The 19,973-nt window shown below is 43.0% G+C and overlaps 1 protein-coding gene across 3 annotated transcripts in view; it reads left to right on the top strand.

Annotated features, from left to right (window-relative positions):
* Positions 1 to 19,973, top strand: part of NUDCD3 (NudC domain containing 3) — a 107,223-nt gene that overhangs the window by 69,112 nt on the left and 18,138 nt on the right. For all 3 annotated transcript variants that reach the window (XM_023226327.3, XM_023226328.3, XM_023226329.3), the window contains exon 4: positions 17,233 to 17,376. In XM_023226327.3, coding sequence (XP_023082095.1) covers positions 17,233 to 17,376 — 144 coding nt within the window. The remainder of the gene's footprint in view (positions 1 to 17,232; positions 17,377 to 19,973) is intronic.

Here is a 19,973-nt window from a genome sequence, read left to right as displayed (position 1 = left end):
TTGAATTTGTTTGCTCTTGCTTCTCTAGTGCTTTTAATTGTGATGTTAGGGTGTCAATTTTAGATCTTTCCCACTTTCTGATGTGGGCATTTAGTGCTATAAATTTCCCTGTTAACACTGTTTTAGCTGTGTCCCAGAGACTCTGGTATGTTGTCTCTTTGTTCTCATTGGTTTCAAAGAACTCTTTATTTCTGCTTTAATTTCATTATTTACCCAGTAGTCATTCAGGAGCAAATTGTTCAGTTTTCATTTAGTTGTGCAGTTTTGAGTGAGTTTCTTAATCCTGAGTTTTAATTTGATTGCACTGTGGTCTGAGAGACTGTTTGTTATGATTTCCGTTCTTTTGCATTTGCTGAGGAGTGTTTTACTTCCAATTATGTGGTCAATTTTAGAATAAGTGCTATGTGGTGCTGAGAAGAATGTATATTCTGTTGATTAGGTCAGCTTGGTCCACAGCTGAGTTCAAGTCCTGAATATCTTTGTTAATTTTCTGTCTCGTTGATCTGTCTAATATTGGCAGTGGGGTGTTAAAGTCTCCCAGTATTATTGTTTGGGAGTCTTAAGTCTCTTTGTAGGTCTCTAAGAACTTGTTTTATGAATCTGGGTGCTCCTGTATTGGGTGCATGTATATTTAGGATAGTTAGCTCTTCTAGTTGCATTGATCCCTTTACCATTATGTAATGCCCTTCTTTTTTTTTTTTTTTTTTTGATCTTTGTTAGTTTAAAGTCTGTTTTATCAGAGACTAGCATTGCAATCCCTGCTTTTTTTTTGCTTTCCATTTGCTTGGTAAATATTCCTCTATCCCTTTATTTTGAGCCTACGGGTGTCTTTGCACATGAGCTGGGTCTCCTGAATACAGCACACCGATGGGTTTTGACTCTTTATGCAATTTGCCAGTCTGTGTGTGGAATTTTTTTTTTTTTTTTTTTTTTTTTTTTTTTTTTTTTTGGAGACAGAGTGTTGCTCTGTTGCCCATGCTGGAGTCAGTGGCGTGATCTTGGCTCACTGCAACCTCCACCTCCCAGGTTCAAGTGATTCTCCTGCCTCAGCCTCCCGAGTAGCTGGAACTACAGGTGCACGCCTCCATACCCAGCTTATTTTTATATTTTTAGTAGAGACGGGGTTTCACCATATTGGCCAGACTGGTCTCGAACTCCTGACCTCGTGATGTACCCATCTTAGCCTCCCAAAGTGCTGGGATTACAGGCATGAGCTACCGCGCTTGGCCCATCTGTGTCTTTTAATTGGGGCATTTAGCGCATTTACATTTAAGGTTAATATTGTTATGTGCGAATTTGATTCTGTCGTCATGACGCTAGCTGGTTATTTTGCACATTAGTTGATGCAGTTTCTTCATAGTGTTGTTGGTCTTTATATTTTGGTATGTTTTTGCAGTGGCTGGCACCGGTTTTTCCTTCCATATTTAGTGCTTTGTTCAGGAGCTCTTGTAAGGCAGGCCTGGTGGTGACAGAATCCCTCAGCATTTGCTTGTCTGTTAAAAGATTTTATTTCTCCTTCACTTATGAAGCTTAGTTTGGCTGGATATGAAATTCTGGGTTTAAAATTCTTTTCTTTAAGAATATGGAATATTGGCCTCCACTCTCTTCTGGCTTATAGAGTTTCTGCAGAGACAGCTGCTGTTAGTCTGATGGGCTTCCCTTTGTAGATAACCTGACCTTTCTCTCTGGCTGCCCTTAACATTTTTTCCTTTGTTTCAACCGTGGAGAATCTGATGATTATGTGTCTTGGGGTTGCTCTTCTTGAGCAGTATCTTAGTGGTGTTTTCTGTATTTCCTGAATTTGAATGTTGGCCTGTCTTGCTAGGTTGGGGAAGTTCTCCTGGGTAATATCATGAGTGTGTTTTCCAACTTGTTTTCATTCTCCCCGTCACTTTTAGGGATCCCTAGTCAATCGTAGGTTTGGTCTTTTCACATAGTCCATATTTCTTGGAGGCTTTGTTTGTTCTTTTTCAGTCTTTTTTCCCTAATCCTGTCTTCATGCCTTATTTCAGTAAGTTGATCTTTAATCTCTGATATTCTTTCTTCTGCTTGATCAATTTGGCTATTGATACTTGTGTATGCTTCATGAAGTTCTCATCCTGTGTTTTTCAGCTCCATCAGGTAATTTATGTTCTTCTCTAAACTGGTTATTCTAGTTAGCAGTTCCTGTAACCTTTTGTCAAGGTTCTTCGCTTTTTTGCATTGGGTTAGAACGTAGTCCTTTAGCTCAGAAGAGTTTGTTATTATCCACCTTCTGAAGCCTTCTTCTGTCAGTTTGTCAAACTCATTCTCCGTCCAGTTTTGTGCCCTTGCTGGAGAGGAGTTGCGATCATTTGGAGAAGAGGCATTCTGGTTTTTGGAATTTTCAGCGTTTTTGTGCTGGTTTTTTCCTCATCTTCATGGATTTATCTACCTTTGATCTTTGAGGCTGATGACCTTTGGATGGGTTTTTTGTGGGGGGGTCCCTTTTTTTTTGATGTTGATGTTGTTGCTTTCTGTTTGTTAGTTTTTCTTCTAACAGGCCCCTCTTCTGCAGGTCTGCTGCAGTTTGTTGAGGTACACTCCAGACCCTATTTGCCTGGGTATCACCAGTGGAGACTGCAGAACAGCAGAGATTGCCGCCTGCTCCTTCCTCTGGAAGCTTCATCCCGGAGGGGCACTGGGCTAGTGCCAGCTAGAGCTCTTCTGTATGAGGTGTCTGTCAGCCCCTGTTGGGAGGTCTCTCCCAGTCAGGAAGTATGGGAGTCAGGGACCCACTTGAGGAGGCAGTCTGTCCCTTAGCAGAGCTCAAGCGCTGTGCTGGGAGAATCCTCCTTGTCAGGATCCGTTGCTCTCTTCAGAGCTGGCAGGCAGGAACGTTTAAGTCTGCTGAAGCTGCACCCTCAGCCGTCCCTTCTCCCAGGTGCTCTGTCCCAGGGAGATGGGAGTTTTATCTATAAGCCCCTGACTGGAGCTGCTGCCTTTCTTTCAGAGATGCCCTGCCCAGTGAGAAGGAATCTATAGAGGCAGTCTGGCCACAGCCACTTTGCCACACTGTGTTAAGTTCCACCCAGTCTGAGCTTCCCGGCCTCTTTAGCACTGTTAAGGGAAAACCACCTACCCAAGCCTCAGTAATGGCAGACACCAAGCTCCATCATCCCTTGGCTCCCTGGTGTCAGCCTCCTTTCCAGGGGAGTGAATGGTTCTGTCTTGCTGGGGTTCCAGGTGCCACTGGGATATGCAAAAAACAAAAAACCAAAAAACTCCTGCAGCTAGCTCAGTGTCTGCCCAAACAGCCTCCCAGTTTTGTGCTTGAAACCCAGGGCCCTGGTGGTGTAGGCACATGAGGGAATCTCCTGGTCTGTGGACTGCAAAAACCTTGGGAAAAGCTTGGTATCTGGGCCGGATAGCACAGTCCTTCCCTTGGCTGGGAAAGGGAGGCCCCCTGCTCCTTGCACTTCCCAGGTGAGGCGATGTCCCACCCTCCTTTGGCTCACCCTCCGTGGGCTGTGCTCACTGCCTAACTAGTCCCAGTGAGATGAACAGGGTACCTCAGTTGGAAATGCAGAAATTACCCACCTTCTGCGTTGGTGTCACTGGGAGCTGCAGACCGGAGCTGTTCCTATTTGACTATCTTGCCAGATCCCCCCATATCATTCATTCTATTTTATAGATGAGAAATTGAAGCTGAGAGAAGTTACTGAATCATCCAAGTTAACTTGGAAAATCCACAGTGTCATCTCCCTTGTTGTTATGCCTGGAACAGTGAGCACTCTGGATAAGTTTTTGAATGAATGAATAGCTGCATGAATGAAGTAGCAAAGCTGTGGTTTGAGTCAGGTATGTCTGCTTCTAAACCTTATGCTTTTCCCTCTGGGCCACCCTCCTTACTCTATGCAAACAAGTGGTGCTGGCTCCTTAGAAGGAGAGACTGTCCTGGAACACATCTCATGTGCATTTATAGGAAATGAACCTCTCTGTATGGTGGGGGCAACTTGGCTTGCACCCTGCATCCCACATGGTGCAGTAAGGTGACTAGGCTTAGTCCCATTCCTGCCTGGCTTGGGTAGGTGTGAAGTCCAGACTGGCCTGGAGCTGCGTCCCTCTGGCCCTCCTGTCCTGTGCCTTCTGACTCCATGACCACTCCCTCTGCAGTCTCTCCTTCATTCTCCAGGGGCCACTTGAAATAGGCAGACATGTCCTAAACCTGCCCTGTGTGTAGGAGTTTGGGTGGGGTCCATAGCATCCCTAAGAAGACTGAGACTTTTGCGAATGCCCTGTGCCTTTAAGGTACCACAGGCACAGATCAGTGAGTTGCTGGTGGCCTGGCTTCAGCAGGAAGTAGCTGTGTGCTCAGTTTTCCCTTCTTCCCACCCCACATCCCCAGTATATCTCTTACCAGCAACTGGTGACCTCTAGAATCATAGACTTCAGTATAATTTTAAGATCAAAGTCAGACCAGATCACTAGGGATCATCCACAAGGAATTCTAGCTTCAAATGACTACTTCCTGTCTGTTTTTAATAGGCCAGGAGCAGGAGCTAACAGCTCTTCCCAAGTAGTTTATCCAGAATTTTGGGATTTTAGTGGGTTAGGTGTTGATTTCTATTTCATTTATTGTTAGTATTGCCATGTATGTAGTTGAATAAATTATGAAAAGCATTGATTGCCATGCTTCATTCACTTGGCTAAAAAAATTACAGTTTCTTGGTTCTTTATCTGTCTTCTGAACTGCTCTTTAAACCTCTGGGGCTTTCTCTGAAAGGGTTTGTATTAGGCCCAAGCTAAAACTGGTTATTTTCTTTTTTTGACTTAAGAGACCCAGGTTAGCTAACAGCTTTCACCATACTTTGCACAGCTACCTGGGACAACTCCCCCCTGGAAATGGTGTCTCACATGTGCTTGTTGACTATCTGGGATGTTGATGCCATGATTCTGCCCTATGGTCGGCACCGTGTTGTGAAGGTCCTGCCCTATGTCTTATCTCAAGTTCAGATTTACACCTCTCTCAAATGCACTTGTTATGACCTCTAAGATGATGTGGATCTACTATCACCAAGGATAGCCCTGGATTTGGCTCATTCTACATTAGACATTTTCTAAACATGTGGGCTGTGCTTTGTCCCGGTAACTGGGCATGTGGGAATCACCACGACAGACAAGACTGCTGGTTTGGAGCTTATATCCCAGTGGGGTGCAGCAGTAAAAGTCAGCAAATAAATGAGCAAGATGGAGGCAGGTGCTGTATAGAACCTAAAACTGGTTGGTTTGTGTATTTAACCAGCACTTGTGTGGTTCCTTCTCTGTGTCTTGAAATAATGAGTTGTCCCCTCCAGTCCTCCTATCATGCAGGCAGTCACTGTGCACCCATGAGGGCTACTGAGAGCTGTGTGTGCATGGTCTCAGCCAATAAGAGCCAGGCAACAATCAAGGCTTGCTCTGGAGCTAGTGTTCTCTCTCACCTCAGAGAAGGGTCGAAGGTGAAATTTGGTTATAAATATCAGGATAGAAGGATGGAAGGAAGGGACTTCTTTTTTTCAGCGGCTTATTTAGTAGTGGCTTGCCTAATTTGTTTGTTAACATGGTATATCTATGTGACAATAGCATTGGCCTTTTGTGACACCTGCTGACCTAATTTGTACTGGTGACCTGCCTTGGTGGCATGCTTCATCTCCTGTGTGGTTGGAAAAACTTTTTTTTCTCCTTCAATAGTATTTTTTTTTCCCCATGTCATTCTTACAACACTGCAGACCTCTTTTAAAAATTCTTGGCTGGGCATGGTGGCTCAAGCCTGTAATCCCAGCACTTTGGGAGGCTGAGGTGGGCATATCGCTTGAGCCCAGGAATTTGAGACCAGCCTGGGCATCATGGTGAAACCCCATCTCTACAAAACAATACAAAAAAAATTTAGCTGGGTGTGGTGGCATGCGGCAGTAGTCCTAGCTACTTGGGAGGCAGAGGTGGGAGGATTACCTGAGCCCAGGAGGTCAAGGCTTCTGCGAACTGTGATTGTGCCACTGCACTCCACCTTGGATAACAGAGTGAGACTCTATCTCAAAAAATAAAAATAAAAAATAAAGTAAAAATAAAAATTCTTGGTGTCTTAATTGCTGAGTGATTTTTTTTTTAAGTCATGCCTCAGTTAAAACTTTGGAAAAAGTTTATTTTGTATCTCTTGGATTTTGCTTGTCTAAGTGTTTTTCTTCAGAGCTGTACTTTCTTTCTGGCCTGGCTCTGGTTATTGCCTAAGTGTACCTGTCACGGTTGCCTGTCAGCAGTGTTTATTTTTGGTTTTTGTCTGTGGCACCTATTGGACATTGTCACGATGGTAACCCCGGCTGCAGCAACTCAACTGATAAAATCAAAATCTGTTCTGGGTTGGTGATTCAGGAGCTTTGCTCAGGCAGCCCAGTGTTTGTGTTGGAGCTGTGGATAGAGCTTCACAGGAGAGCCAGAGCTCTACTCTCCAGCTGTAGCTTGATGCAGGCATTATCGTAGCTTTGCCTCTCCTGGAGTTTCTCATTGATCCCTTTTCTGTAGAAATGGATATGATGAGTTCACACTTGCCTCTCAAGGGTAGTGGGAGACAAATGAGAGTGTATGCATAATGCTTTATGTTTTTTAGAAGAAAAATAAAGTGTTTCTATTTTACCTTGTAATATTTAAAAAAATCATCTTGCTAGTGAATCTGAAGGATAACTTCTCAAAATGAAGCTTTTAATTTCGTACATTAGTAAAATGTGGTTAGGTCTTTTCCATCACATGTTCTTTGCTCAGTCTACTCTGCTCTGTTTAGGAAAAGCAGCTGATTCCCTCTCTCTCTCTTGCTGGTGTACCCACAGAATAGAGACAAGGAACTTTGAGTTTAATGACAGATGTTTTTGTGATTGTTCATGTCAGACCTGAGTGGTTATAAACCTGGCATTTCATTGAATCACACAGAATTGCAATACTTTTGAAAATTAAATTCCAGAGATTTTTAGTTTAACCTCTCATTTTGCAGATGAGAAAACTCTCATGGTGGGATGATGGTAGATCATAGACCAGAACTGAGGTCCTCTCACCCCCACCCTGTTTTATGGACTTATTGCAAATGAAGTCATGATTGGATGTTATTGAGTGACAAGTGAATCTGTTTCCCTTGAGTCTTCTTCCTCTCATAGATTGTGAGTGTTCCTGCAGGCTGGTGCAATCACTGTCGTGACCTGCCATTTTTGTCCTCACCCTGGGTACCTTTTGGAACACCACCTTAGCCACTAGGTGTGTCATGTATGGCTCTAACTCATCCCCAGGCTTAGATTCGTAGTGAGGCCTTGCCTGTGAGCTTGATGTAAGTGCTGGAATTTGTGTTACAAGCTCCATAACGTGTTCTTAGAAGTTGCTTAGGAAGAAATGCAGAAAGATGTTTTATTATAGGAAACTTCCATAGCAGAAAAGACTAATAGACTGCATCATTTTTGCATTTACATAATTTTTGAGTGCATAACACATTTATATGTTCAAAAGCACAAACATGTATAACAACAACAAAAATCCCTGTCCTGCCTCTGTGTCTTTTCTGTCTTGCCCTGACCCCTCCCCAGCTAGCCCTAACCTAAGTCATCACGTAACTGGTTTTGGGGATATTTCAACAGATATTTTTATGTATGTATAATCAAGTATGAACATGTATTGCTCTGTCCCCACCTTTAGCAAAGATGGTACATTCCACTTTTTAAGATGATCTTAATGCCCTTGCCCAGTGTCATTTTGGCCCCACCAAGGAGACTCCCATCTCTTTGTACCTCCATGTCCCCAAGTGCCTGAGGGGTGCCCAGTAAATTCTAGGTAGACCTTGCTTTCCCTGGTCATCTGGCTGAAGTGCCCCAAACCCACCATCCCTCACACCTGGGACTCCTGTTCTTTGCTTTTGCACCTTTCAAACTATAGGCTGATTATTAAACCAACCTCTTGTTAATGGACATTTAGGTTGTTTCCAATATTTCCTGTTGTAAACAATAAAACAATGCCCTTTAATAAACTTCATTTTGCATATATGCATTTTCATATAGAAAAAATTCCATGAAGTGTAGTTGCTAGATTGAAAGGTATATGTATTTCTAATTTCTTTTTTTTTGAGACAGGGTTTTGTTCTGTCACCCATCATGACCCGCTGCAGCCTTGTCCTCCCTAGGCTTAAGCAGTCTTCCCATCTCAGCCTCCTGAGCTGTTGTAACTACAAGCGTGCATCACCATGCCCAGATGACTTTTTGTATTTTGTAGAGATGGGGTTTTCTCATGTTGCTCAAGCTGGTCTTGAACTCCTGGGCACATGCAGTCCATCTACCTTGGTCTCCCAGAGTGCTGGGATTACAGGCCTAAGCCACTGCACCCAGCCTGTATTTCTAATTTCTGTAAGTGTTGCTAAATTATCTTCCATATGGGGTTATACTAACGTACATATCCATCAACAATGTATAAGAGCCCTTGGTTTTTCACAAATTTGCTGACAATAGTATGTTATCAAACTTTGGGGTTTCGTAAGTTGAGTAGATGAAAAATAGTATCTATGTGCAGTATGAATTTGTATTTCTCTTAGAGTGAGGTGGAGCATCTTTCTACATGTGACTGTCCTTTGAGCTAGTTATATCTTTTGCCCATTTTCTATTAGGTTGCTGTACTTTTTCTTACTGATTTCTAGGAGTTCTGTATATATTAGAGAGATCAGTCCTTTATATGTGATATGTATTGCTGATCTGTTGTCCCATTTGTTATTAACCTTTTGAGTTGATTTATATTGATTCTCCCGTCTCAGCCTCCCAGGAAGCTGAGACCACAGGCATGAACTGCCACATCCAATTAATTAAATTTTTTTTGTGGAAATGAAGTCTCCCTGTGTTTCTCAGGCTTGTCTTAAACTCCTAGGCTCAAGTGATCCCCCTGCCTCAGTCTCCCAAAGTGCTGGAATTACAGGCATGAGCCACCATGCCCTGCCTCACCTTACTAATTTTTATGTATTCGAGTTAATTGGTTCTTTGTTTTTTCATGGCTTCTGAAATTTGAATCAAGATTAGATAGGAGTAGATTGCATTTGGTAGAGTTTCTTTGGTCAGTTATTTGAATTTTTGCTGCCTTATAATCCGCTTTGATCTTTTTACCCCATTAGAGTCGTTTTGTCTAAATTCTGCCAATGGTTTCTAACTTAATTGTTGTAGAAATGAAGTGATTTGTTTTCTTCATAGAAGACTTCTAAGTGGCAATTTGGGTACCATCTCATTTATTCATAACCAACAGCCTAACATAATATGAATTTTATCACTTACAGTTGATCTTCCTATTGTATTTGATTAGATACAGGCATTCTAAAATGCAAATATTTAAAAAATACAGATAGAACTTGAAATTGAACAAAATTAGATACAACTGAAGCTGAAAATGGACACTTGATTTTTTAAAATTGTAATAAAATGATCTAGATTGTATACACCATCTGTTACAAGTTGTATGTGAATAAGGATTTTGTGCCATGTTGGTTGTGAGTACTCTGGGTTTTAAACTGGTTTTTGTGTCGAATATAACTTTAATTATGCTCAGTACACGTGGATGTGTTTTTTGGGTATATCTACACACAGTGCACTTGCATGTGTATCTTCATCTTATTTATTGTTTGGTAAGGGACACATTGCTCAGCTTCCTGGATATCTTGCTAGTCTTAGAGGGGCCTCAGTGGTAGGGTTCTCATCAGAATTTAAGGGTGATGACTTCTGGCCTGTTACATGGCATCTGCCTGAACATGAGTGTGCCACAAGATTGTTTCTAAGGTGGTCTCAGTCTCTTTTCTTCCTTCAGACTACCTTGCTTGTCCTTTGCTGGCATCTGAGGACTTGTCCTGTGGAATGAGGCTAGAGAGAAAGAGGCATCTCTGTATTTCCCCACTGTGCATCTACTTGTACCCCCAATCTTTACCATCCATACATGGACATATGCTTCCAGTTCTCTGGACATATGTTTTCTGTCTTCACCACTAGTGTATATACCTATGGGTGGAATTGCTGGGTCATGTGGTACCTCTGTAATTAACTTTTTGAGGAATTGTCAAACAGTTTTCCAAAGTAGTTGCACCATTTTATATTTTACAGATCCACCAGAAATATATGAGGGTTCATATTTCTCCATATCCTCATCAACCCTTGTTATTGTCTGTTTTGGTTTTGTTTTTTAATTGTAGCTATCCTACTGGGTATGAAGTAGGATTTCATTGTTTTGATTGGCATTTCCCTCATGACTAATAACATTGAGCATCTTTTTACGTCCTGATTTTCCACTTGTATATCTTCTTTGGAGAAATGCCTATTCAAGTCCATATGCATGTTTTAATTGGGGTGTTTGTCTTTTTATTGTTGAGTTGCGAGACTTCTTTACATATTCTAGATACTACATCCTTGTCAGATACATTATTTGCAGATATTTTCTCCCATTTTACGGGTTGTCTTCACTTTCTTGATACTACTCTTTGAAGCACAAAAGTTTTAAATTTTGATGAAGTCAGTTTTTTTTTTTTTTTTTTTTTTTGCTTTGGCTGCTTGTGGTGTTATATCTAAAACACCATTGTCTAACCAAAGATTACAAATTTTAGCTCTTGCATTTAGGTTTTTGATCCATTTTTAGTTTAAAAAATTTATTATATGCTATGAAATAGTTGTCCAACTTCATTTTGAATTAGTAAAACAGTTTCATTCTTTTGCATGTGGTTACTCAGTTCTCATGGTACAATTACTTGAAAATACTGTTCTTTTTCCATTGAATTGTCTTGGTACTCTTAGGTCTAAAATCAGTTGATCATAAGTGTATGAGTTTGTTACTAGACTTTATTTTGAGATGGAGTCTCACTCTGTTGCCAGGCTGGAGTGCAGTGACGTAATCTTGGCTCACTGCAACCTCTGCCTCCCAGGTTCTAGCGATTCTCCTGCCTCACCCTCCCGAGTAGCTGGGACTACAGGCATGCACCACCACACCCAGCTAACTTTTGTATTTTTAGTAGAAATAGGGTTTCCCCATGTTGGCCAGGATGATATCGATCTCTTGACTTCGTGATCCGCCTGCCTCAGCCTCCCAGAGTGCTGGGATTACAGGTGTGAGCCACCATGCCTGACGTGTTACTGGACTTTTTGTTTTGTTTTGTTTTGTTTTTTGTAACAAAGTCTTGCTCTGTCACCCAGGCTGGAGTGCAGTGGCCTGATCTCTGCTCACTGCAAGCTCCGCCTCCCAGGTTCACACCATTCTCCTGCCTTAGCCTCCTGAGTAGCTGGGACTACTGGTGCCCGCCACCACACGTGGATAATTTTTTTGTATTTTTAGTAGAGACAGGGTTTCACCACGTTAGCCAGGGTGGTCTCAATCTCCTGACCTCATGATCCGCCCGACTCGGCCTCCCAAAGTGCTAGGATTATAGGCGTGAGCCACCATACCCGGCTGTTTACTAGACTTTTAATTCTGTTCCATTGATCTGTGTAGATGACTGTCCTTATGCCACTACCACACTGTTTTGATTACTGTAGCTTAATAGTAAGTTCTGAAGGTTTTATTCCTTGTTTTTGTTCTGTTCCTTCATTATTGACTTGGCTTTTTTGACAGTTTGATTATGACATCTAGGTGAGGCTGGCTTCCTTTTAGTTTATTTTACTTGGAATTCATTGAACTTCTTGGGTGTAATTTTTTTTTCATGTCAAATTTGGAAAGTTTTTAGCCATCATTCTTTCAAATATTCTTTCTTCTTTTCTCTTCTGTATGTTGGTATGCTTAAGAGTGTCCCTCAGGTTCTGTGGCTCTGTTTATTTTTCTTCATGGTTTTTTCCCCGTTTCTCAGTTTGGGTAATCTCAATTGACCTGTCTTCAAGTTTGCTTGTTCTTTCTTCTAAAGCCTAAAAAGTGGCTTTGAGCCCCTTTCATGAACTCTTATCTTTTTCCTGTTTTACTTTTGAACTCCGGAATTTGTATTTGATTCTTTAAAAAATAGTAATAATAATTTCTATCTCGCTATCAGTATCAATGGTGATATTGATATTTATTGATATTCTCCACTTACGAGACTTTATTCCCATACTTTCTTTTAGTAATTTTTGCATAATTTTCTTAGCTCTTTGAGCATATTTAAAATAGTTGAGTTAGAGACTGCTTTCTGCTAAGATCATGTGTGGGCTTCCTCAGGGACAGATTTTATTGATTGCTTTCTTTTTCCCGTGTATGGGCCATACTTTGTTGTTTCTTTGTAAGTCTCATAATTTTTTTTTTTTTTTTTTTTTTGCTGTTATTGAAAAATGGAGTTTTAAATAACACAATGGGGTGACTCAGGAAATCAGATGCTCCTTTCTTCCCCATGGTTGCTATTGGTACGTGATATAGTTGTTCTTATTTAATGACTTTTCTGAACTAATTCTGTAAAGTTTATATTCTTTATTGTGTCTCACCAGTGAAATCTCTACTTGGTGAACGTGGTGGCCAAGTAATCATTGGATGGCGATTTCCTTAAACCCCTGGGATCAGTAAACACGTGTTTTTGTCGAGGGACTTCATCTATCTATTGGAGCATACCTTCATTGTTTGGCCCAGCAGTTAAAAACTGCCTTAGCCTTTATTTCCTGCTGATGTTGAGTCAAAGTCAGCCAGAGGTGAGAGCTTAAGGCCTTCCTAGGTTTTCCCTGAGCATGCACTGAAGCTCTGTACATTCATGTGTCCTTCTGGATTCCTGGGAAAATGTCAAAGCTTTTCAAAGTCCCCATGGACATTTTATTTCCCACCTTTGCCTTTGGTTTGCCTCAGTTGTTATCTGCCACCTCAGGAGGCTGCCAAGTTAAAACACTTGCCTGTATTTTCAACAAACACTCCTGGGTGGGGTGGAAGGCTTTTCTGAGTTTAGCCAGAAGCAGTCAGTCTTGCAAATGAGGTCTGACAGGGAACCATCAGACAGGTCAAATAATGACAGTTCTTTGAGAATGAAACTTTGAAAGAGCTCTGAGAGCAGTGTTTTCTCCAGCGATGGCTGCTACGCTGCACCAGGAATGCGGCCTGCTGAGAGCCTGGAGAGTGGTGATGGGTCTAGGCCAAGTTAAAATATCACAGAGCTCACTGTTCTTACTGAGATGTGGTTGTTTTCCTTGAATTAATGCTCCCTGGTTCCTGCAAACCTTTGGTTAATTTCCAAAATCCATAAGAAGATACTGACAATTTTTGCCAACTTTTTGGTTGCTTTTATGGAGGAGAGCTTTTTGGAGGCCCGTAGTAACCACCATTTTCACTGGCATCCTTTGGATCAGGAATCTCTTAAATTGTTCTTGTTTTCCTGGGGGTTCTTGCTGCCCTTCTTTTTTATCTTGTTATCAAAAATAGTATACTTTCATCGTAACCTCAGAATTAGCCAGATTCATTAATACTGTGTATTGTCTAGAAATCTCTTTCTTCCTGAACTCCGCTCTAGACTGGTTATTTCCTGTTCTGTATAGCTACACTCCTGGTATTTTCTTCCTGCATATCTAGATTAAATACACTGTGTTTTGGACTTGAGTTGGATATTCTTCTTTTTCAGTTTTCATCTTCATTTTGTTTTTCTCAAAGTGACATTTTATGTACAATTGTATATCTTCACATGCATTTATTTTAACTTTTCACTTATTTCTCAATTTGGGTGTATGTAGAATTCTAGCTGAAAAATAATTTCCCCTTGTTAGGATTGAAAGGGATATCTTCTTGTACCCAGTGTTGATTCTGGAAGTCTATTCCATCTCTTTGTGAGTAAGCTTTTTCTCTTCCTTGGAACTTTTAGGACCTTTTTAAAAACACTCAGTGTCATAAAATTCCATGAGTCTTTCATTCATTCTGCTTAGCTCTTGGTGGGACTTTTCAATCTGAAGGCATATTTTTCTTTGGCTCTGGAAAATTATCTTATTACTGTCATAGTTTCTGGAATGCCAAATTGGTTGCCTGAATTGATCTCTGTTTCTACCTTGGTTTCTTTGACTTTATCTTCCAGCCTCTTTATTGAAGTTTAATTTTAGCTACTATATTTTAAATTCTTGTGTTCTTTCTTTTTGGCCTAATTGTTCGATTTTCATATTTTATTCTGGTTATATAGATACAGTATCTTCTCAGATCTCAGTGAAGACATAAAATAGAAAATTTTTTGATATCTTTTTTCCTAATTAGCTCTCTATTTTTTTTTTTACTTGTTTTCATCTGGCTGTTTTTTTCTCATAAGATGCAGTCCTCAGTTCTCTGGTAATTTTTTTTTTTTTTTTTTGACAGAATTTCACTCCTATTGCCCAGACTGGAGTGCAATGGCGCGATCTCGGCTTACCGCAACCTCTACCTCCTGGGTTCAAGCTATTCTCCTGCCTCAGTCTCCATAGTAGCTGGAATTACAGGCATGCAACACCACTGGTGCCTGGCTAATTTTGTGTTTTCAGTAGAAATGGGTTTCTCCAATTTGGCAAGGCTGGTCTCAAACTCCCAACCTTAGGTGATCTGCCCGCCTCGGCCTCCTAAAGTCCTGGGATTACAAGTGTGAGCCACCATGCCTGGCCCTTTTTTTTTTTATACAAAAATATTTTTCTCCCATTCTTTTGAGTGTGGGACTGTGTTGATGGGTTTGTCTACTGTGTGTCTGAAGTCTGCTCTTCCCACCATCACTGACAGCTGAGTGGATTGACCAGTCAGCTTTGCTTTACAGGACATGGGGTCTTGGCCATTCTAATGCTTGAGTGAGTAGGACTTCACTTGACACACAGGCATCCACACTAGGTCCTCAGACTGCTGGTCAGTATCTTTGGAGCAAAGTCCTCCATTCTTCTGTAGCAAACAGAGGGATTCCTGTCCCTTTTAATGGGGCATCCAGGGCCACAGCAGTTCCCACATGTGCCCCTGGCCTTGCTCCTGTCCTGCATACCTGCTGACTCCCATCTAGAGCCCATGTAGCTGTGGCTTCTAGATGTCTCCTACCCCATAGAATTTGTCTCCTGTGTCCCTCCTCCTTTTGTCTTCCGCAGATTTGTTGATATCTCATCTGTTCCTGGCCTCCCTCTTCCCCCATTTTCACTATCTGGGTTTTTTCTCTTCATGCCTTTTATGTCTGCAGGTCACAAGAGGTCAGAAAGTTGACTGTCTGTTCCCAGTGTGACTTCTTCACCTGGGACCTCTGGAAGCATTTCTTGTCTGGTTTTCTCCCTTGATGATTTGGTTCATTCCCCTGGGTAGGCAGTGTGAGAAGCTTCCCCAGATTTGGAAATTATGTTATATAGAGCTGGGTGGGAGAATTACATTTGTTAAGTGAGCTTGTTCTTGTGAAGGCAGGACCGAGGAGCCTTGGGCCCTCTGTGTCATGTTTCCATTGCACACAAGTTTATGGTTAGACGTGATTTGGCCCAACATATGTCTGGTTCATTTCAAGAGTGAGTGGATCTATTGTTCCATTTGCTCACATTCCTCATGGTATTAGAAGGTCAGGAATGAAGCTCAGTTGCCTATTGTTCAATAGGACTAGCCAAGTAAATAACCCTTTTCCATGGTAAATTCCCCTATGAAAGGTCATGCAAGTGGAATTGCGGTCTCATGAGAGGATGCTTCCTTGGAGTCTGCATGTGAACCTGGCAGAGCTGCCCATGGCTAACAGAATATCTTCACTGTGTCCCGCAGTGGGCAGCCTTCTGCCACCTTCTCCCCTCACTGCATGGCTCAGGAACTATCTTTCATTTAGAAACTATCTGATGGGCTGGATGTGGTGGCTCATATGTGTCATCCCAGCACTTTGGGAGGCTGAGGCAGTAGGATCGCTTGGGGCCAGGAGTTCGAAGCCAGCCTGGGCAACAGCAAGACCCCTGTCTCTACAAAAAATAAAAATAAAATTAGCCAGGCATAGTGGCATTTGCCTGTAGTCCCACCTGCTTGGGAGGCTGAGGTGGAGGGATTGCTTCAGCCCAGGAGTTTGATGCAGCAGTGAGCTGGGATCACGCAACTGCCCTCCAGCCTGGGCAATGCAGTGAGGCCGTGTCTCTTAAAGAAAAAGAAGAAAAACTGTCTGACAGCAGTGACTCCTGCACATCATTTCTTCCATTTCCATTTTTTATTTACGAATTTTAAAATACAGTTAGGTTATGGTATTGTATTTCATTGGCAAATACTAAACTCCAGTTTGGAAAACCTATCAGTTTGGGTTGTCTTTTTTTCCAATCATTTTATAAGCATTTAATGAGTCACCTACCAGATGACATGGAGAGTAGCTTCCAAATTGTTTTTATTCCACATACCTATTAGAAAAAAGTTTTAAGTACTTGATCCCAGTGTCTTCTTAATGCATGCCTTATACAGATACAAAATGTAAATGTTTTATTTCCTCTTCTAATTACTGACCTGTGAACCCCCTGGGGTACGCATACCCTGCTTTGGAGACTGCTGGCTGGAATACATGATATGAAGTAAAAGGAATCCTACTCTCAGCAGCTGCCAGTCCAGTTCTGGAGACAGACAAGTGGTGGGGTAGGGATAGGTGTTCCTAGGGCAATGGGGAGGGCCATGGGGCCATTGTCAGCCTAGGACAGGCTCAGAGGGAGGAGGGTGAGCTGAGGCTTTTAGAGGCTTGGTTTTGTAAAGAACCGAGACAAAATGCAAAACCATGTGCAGACGTTGATGGTATAATGGTGAGCATAGCTGCCTTCCAAAACCAAAGGAATTGGTCTCATACTCTTGGATGAAGACCAGGCTATAGTCACCAGGCAGTGCAGTAGCTCACAGAAGGAAGAGACGGTGCTTGTCTCTTGTACAACAGTCCTGGGGTGAGCAATTCAGAATGTGCAGCCCCATCAGCTTTCTTGGTTGCTGTGGTCCAGGGCTGGGCTCCTGCATCTCCCAGGTAGCCACAAGGGGAGGCAAGGGAAAAATACTCACCGCTTGTCTCCTCTGCTTACTTTTTTGTGGTGACAATTGGTCTCCCTTAACCGGAGAAGGGAGAAGAAGATTGGGTCACAGCAGCTTCCGCCACAGCACTTTATGTTACCAATTATGCTGAGAAAGATTTTCTGGTGGATTTACCTACATGAGCTGACATCTGCAGGTTGCTCTAGGTATAAATTAAGCCGATACGGTTTTCTTCACTGAGATGCCTGGTGAGCCTGATGACAGCGCTGTAGTGTGCAGTCAGGTACCTTGGAAACCATCACCCCTCCCACTGTACAGCACACCAGTGGTCACCCTGATAAAAGAGATGATTTTCTTCTGCTGTGTTCGCAGGTCTCAGTGGCCCTTAGCAGCAGCTCCATTCGTGTGGCCATGCTGGAGGAAAATGGGGAGCGTGTCCTCATGGAAGGGAAGCTTACCCACAAGATCAACACTGAGAGTTCTCTCTGGAGTCTCGAGCCCGGGAAGTGTGTTTTGGTAAGTTTGGGCACCTGTGTGCAGGGCTCCCAGGTAGACTTCAAACCTGCAGTGATGCCCCTTTTGACCAACAAACCTGTTTACACTTAAGCAGTGAGGCTGTTAATTTCAGCTGCTGGGGCAGATGGGTTTTCCTGAGCATTTTCCCGACTGCTCAGAGATTGCCTCTGTGGGCACTTGAGCTTTGGCCCTTTGAGGTCTTGGTCATTCCGAAGAGCTCCACTGTTCTTACATCTAAGGCAAAAACAAGTAAATTGAAAATGAAAAGGTAGGTTGAATTTTTACAGATGCTACTCTGGAGGGTGCAGAGTTAATAAATTCAGAGAATCAGGCTCATTGACCAACTGGCTCTCCTTACCCAGCTGCTGGTTAGGCATTAGCTAAGAGTTCAGGACAGTAAGATTAATGTGTGAATCCAAATGAACAGCTCACGTATTACCAGTTAGTAGACTCGCTCACAAATTGGGCTGCATGCCTGAACCAGATCTGTTGGTGTCTCACCTCCTTCTACCCTGTGAACGCTTTGAACCCTGTCAGTGGTGGCTCTGTGCTGGTGCCCAAGTGGAGGTCACCTACAGATAAATTGAGGCACAACATGTTCTGAATTAACTTGTTTCCTCTTTCCTCCTACTGGGGTGCTTAGAGGGCATGGTAAAAGGGATAAAGGTAAAAAAATATTAAGTCTGGACGAAAATCTTTAGAATTTTATACAGATATATTCTTCATATGTGTAAAATATGCAATAAAGATACCTGTTTTGGTTTCTATAAGACATGCTTGGCAGGCTTCTGTCTGGGCTTCCCTGGCCAGTGCTGACTGGCAGGGACAAACTATCTTTTGGGCCCACAGTGACTCTGTCCTGGCTGCCCTCATGCTCTGAGGGACATGCGGGCCAGGTACTGAAAGGAGGGTATTCTGTCAGTGCTGCAGGATCCTGAACCAACCTTAACTCCAGTCTTGATATCAAGCCTGGACGATGGAGCTCACTCTGGCTACACAGAGGTGGGGCCAACCTGGGCACAGACAGCATGCTCCTTGGTGCTGCCGTGGCCTCAACTGCTCCCTCTCCTAGTGAGCGTTTCATCCTAAACAGGGCCTCCTATTTAGGCCCTACACGAGGAGGCCCTGCGTGTGGTGTATAGGGTTTCCAGCAGTGGGGCTAGGACTGACCCATCCCAGTTCTGACTCTCCTGGCCACCCAGGGCCTACCTCTGCTGATGGCCAGCGGCAGATGACAGTGGTTCTTGTTCTAAATCTCACCCTGTGTGCTCCCCTGCCTGTGGCGTTCAGTAGCCAAAAGACCAGAGAAGTGTTCTTCTCCTGCCTACAAATACTGTGATGATCACCCCATCACCCAGCAGTTCAGTTCCTCATCCCCTGACCCCTGACATATAAAACCTATGCATTAATTGCACAGCCTGGAGCCTTTTCCCAAGCTATGGGCTCCTGTGACTACTACCAGTTCCTTTCCTTTATGTCATACTTGACTTTGCAGATGCCGTTATGGCCTTTTCCTCACTTGAGCTCCACGTGGTTGTGGAGGTATGAGAGCATGAGTGATGCACTAGCAGTACTGGGGCCGGCTAGTTAGACCTCTGAAGGTGCAGCCCTGGCTGCCTGGATTGCACTAGTGAGCCCATGATCCTGGGGTTGCCTTCTCCATGGACTGAGAGGTGATGACAGCCCTGCTTTAAAACACTGCCTTGACTCTCCTGCCTTCTGGTGGGTGAACTCAGTGCAGAGCATGGAGCAGGTCATGATGCTCTCATGTTGGTTCCCTCTGAGCGGGGAGCTCTTGTGAGCCTTCCCCATGTGGTCCGGTTGCACTTTGTAGATACTTCATGCAGAAGCCCAAAGCCTTAGTCACTGGTCTCTGAGCCCATAGCCACCGTATTTGGAATCTGTTGGGATTACAGTCAGGGTACCAATGATTCCTTTTACTGTACACTATTTGTATAAATATGTGATTGTTAATACATAGCTCAACTCTTAAGGGTTTTGTTGACAGAAGTGACTCTAACTTCTTCATGGATATTTCAAAGCCATGTTTCTTTTTTGTGTGTGTTTTGTACACTTGTATGTATAGTACAAGTGGAATAGGGATGTGGCTAGTGGCCAAAACATTAACTTCTTTTAATAATGGCTGCCATTCAATGAACACAGTCTTTGGGCCAGGCTCTTTGTGAGGTGAGGTGCCTTACAATGCTGTTTAATGCTCTGCAAACTTATTTTACAAATTGGGACACTGAGGCTATGAGAAGGTAAGTAGCTTGCAAAGTGGGTAGAGCTAGACCTCAAACCCATGCCTGCCTTGTCCCAGAAGGCTTTTTCCAGTGCTGTGAGAAACGGGAGTCTCTGAAGAAGGCTCAGACCTGTCGGGGCTGGGAAGCATTGCTCCCTTTCAGCTGAAAGGCTCTGTGGAGCAGAACATGAGGAGGGAGGAGTGTGGGTCCCCATTGTGGGTTTCAGAGTCTTCCCTGTGTTAGGTAAATGTGTGAGATGCAGCCACCAGGCAGGAGGTTGGGGGAGCTGTGCCTTAAGAGGATAGCTGGATGTTCAACTTTCATGCCAGGGCCCTTGGGGCCATAGCGCAACCC

Source organism: Piliocolobus tephrosceles, chromosome 8 (assembly GCF_002776525.5).
Source record: "Piliocolobus tephrosceles isolate RC106 chromosome 8, ASM277652v3, whole genome shotgun sequence".
In the NCBI taxonomy this organism is placed as follows: domain Eukaryota; kingdom Metazoa; phylum Chordata; class Mammalia; order Primates; family Cercopithecidae; genus Piliocolobus; species Piliocolobus tephrosceles.
This window is presented reverse-complemented; position numbering and strand designations above follow the sequence as displayed.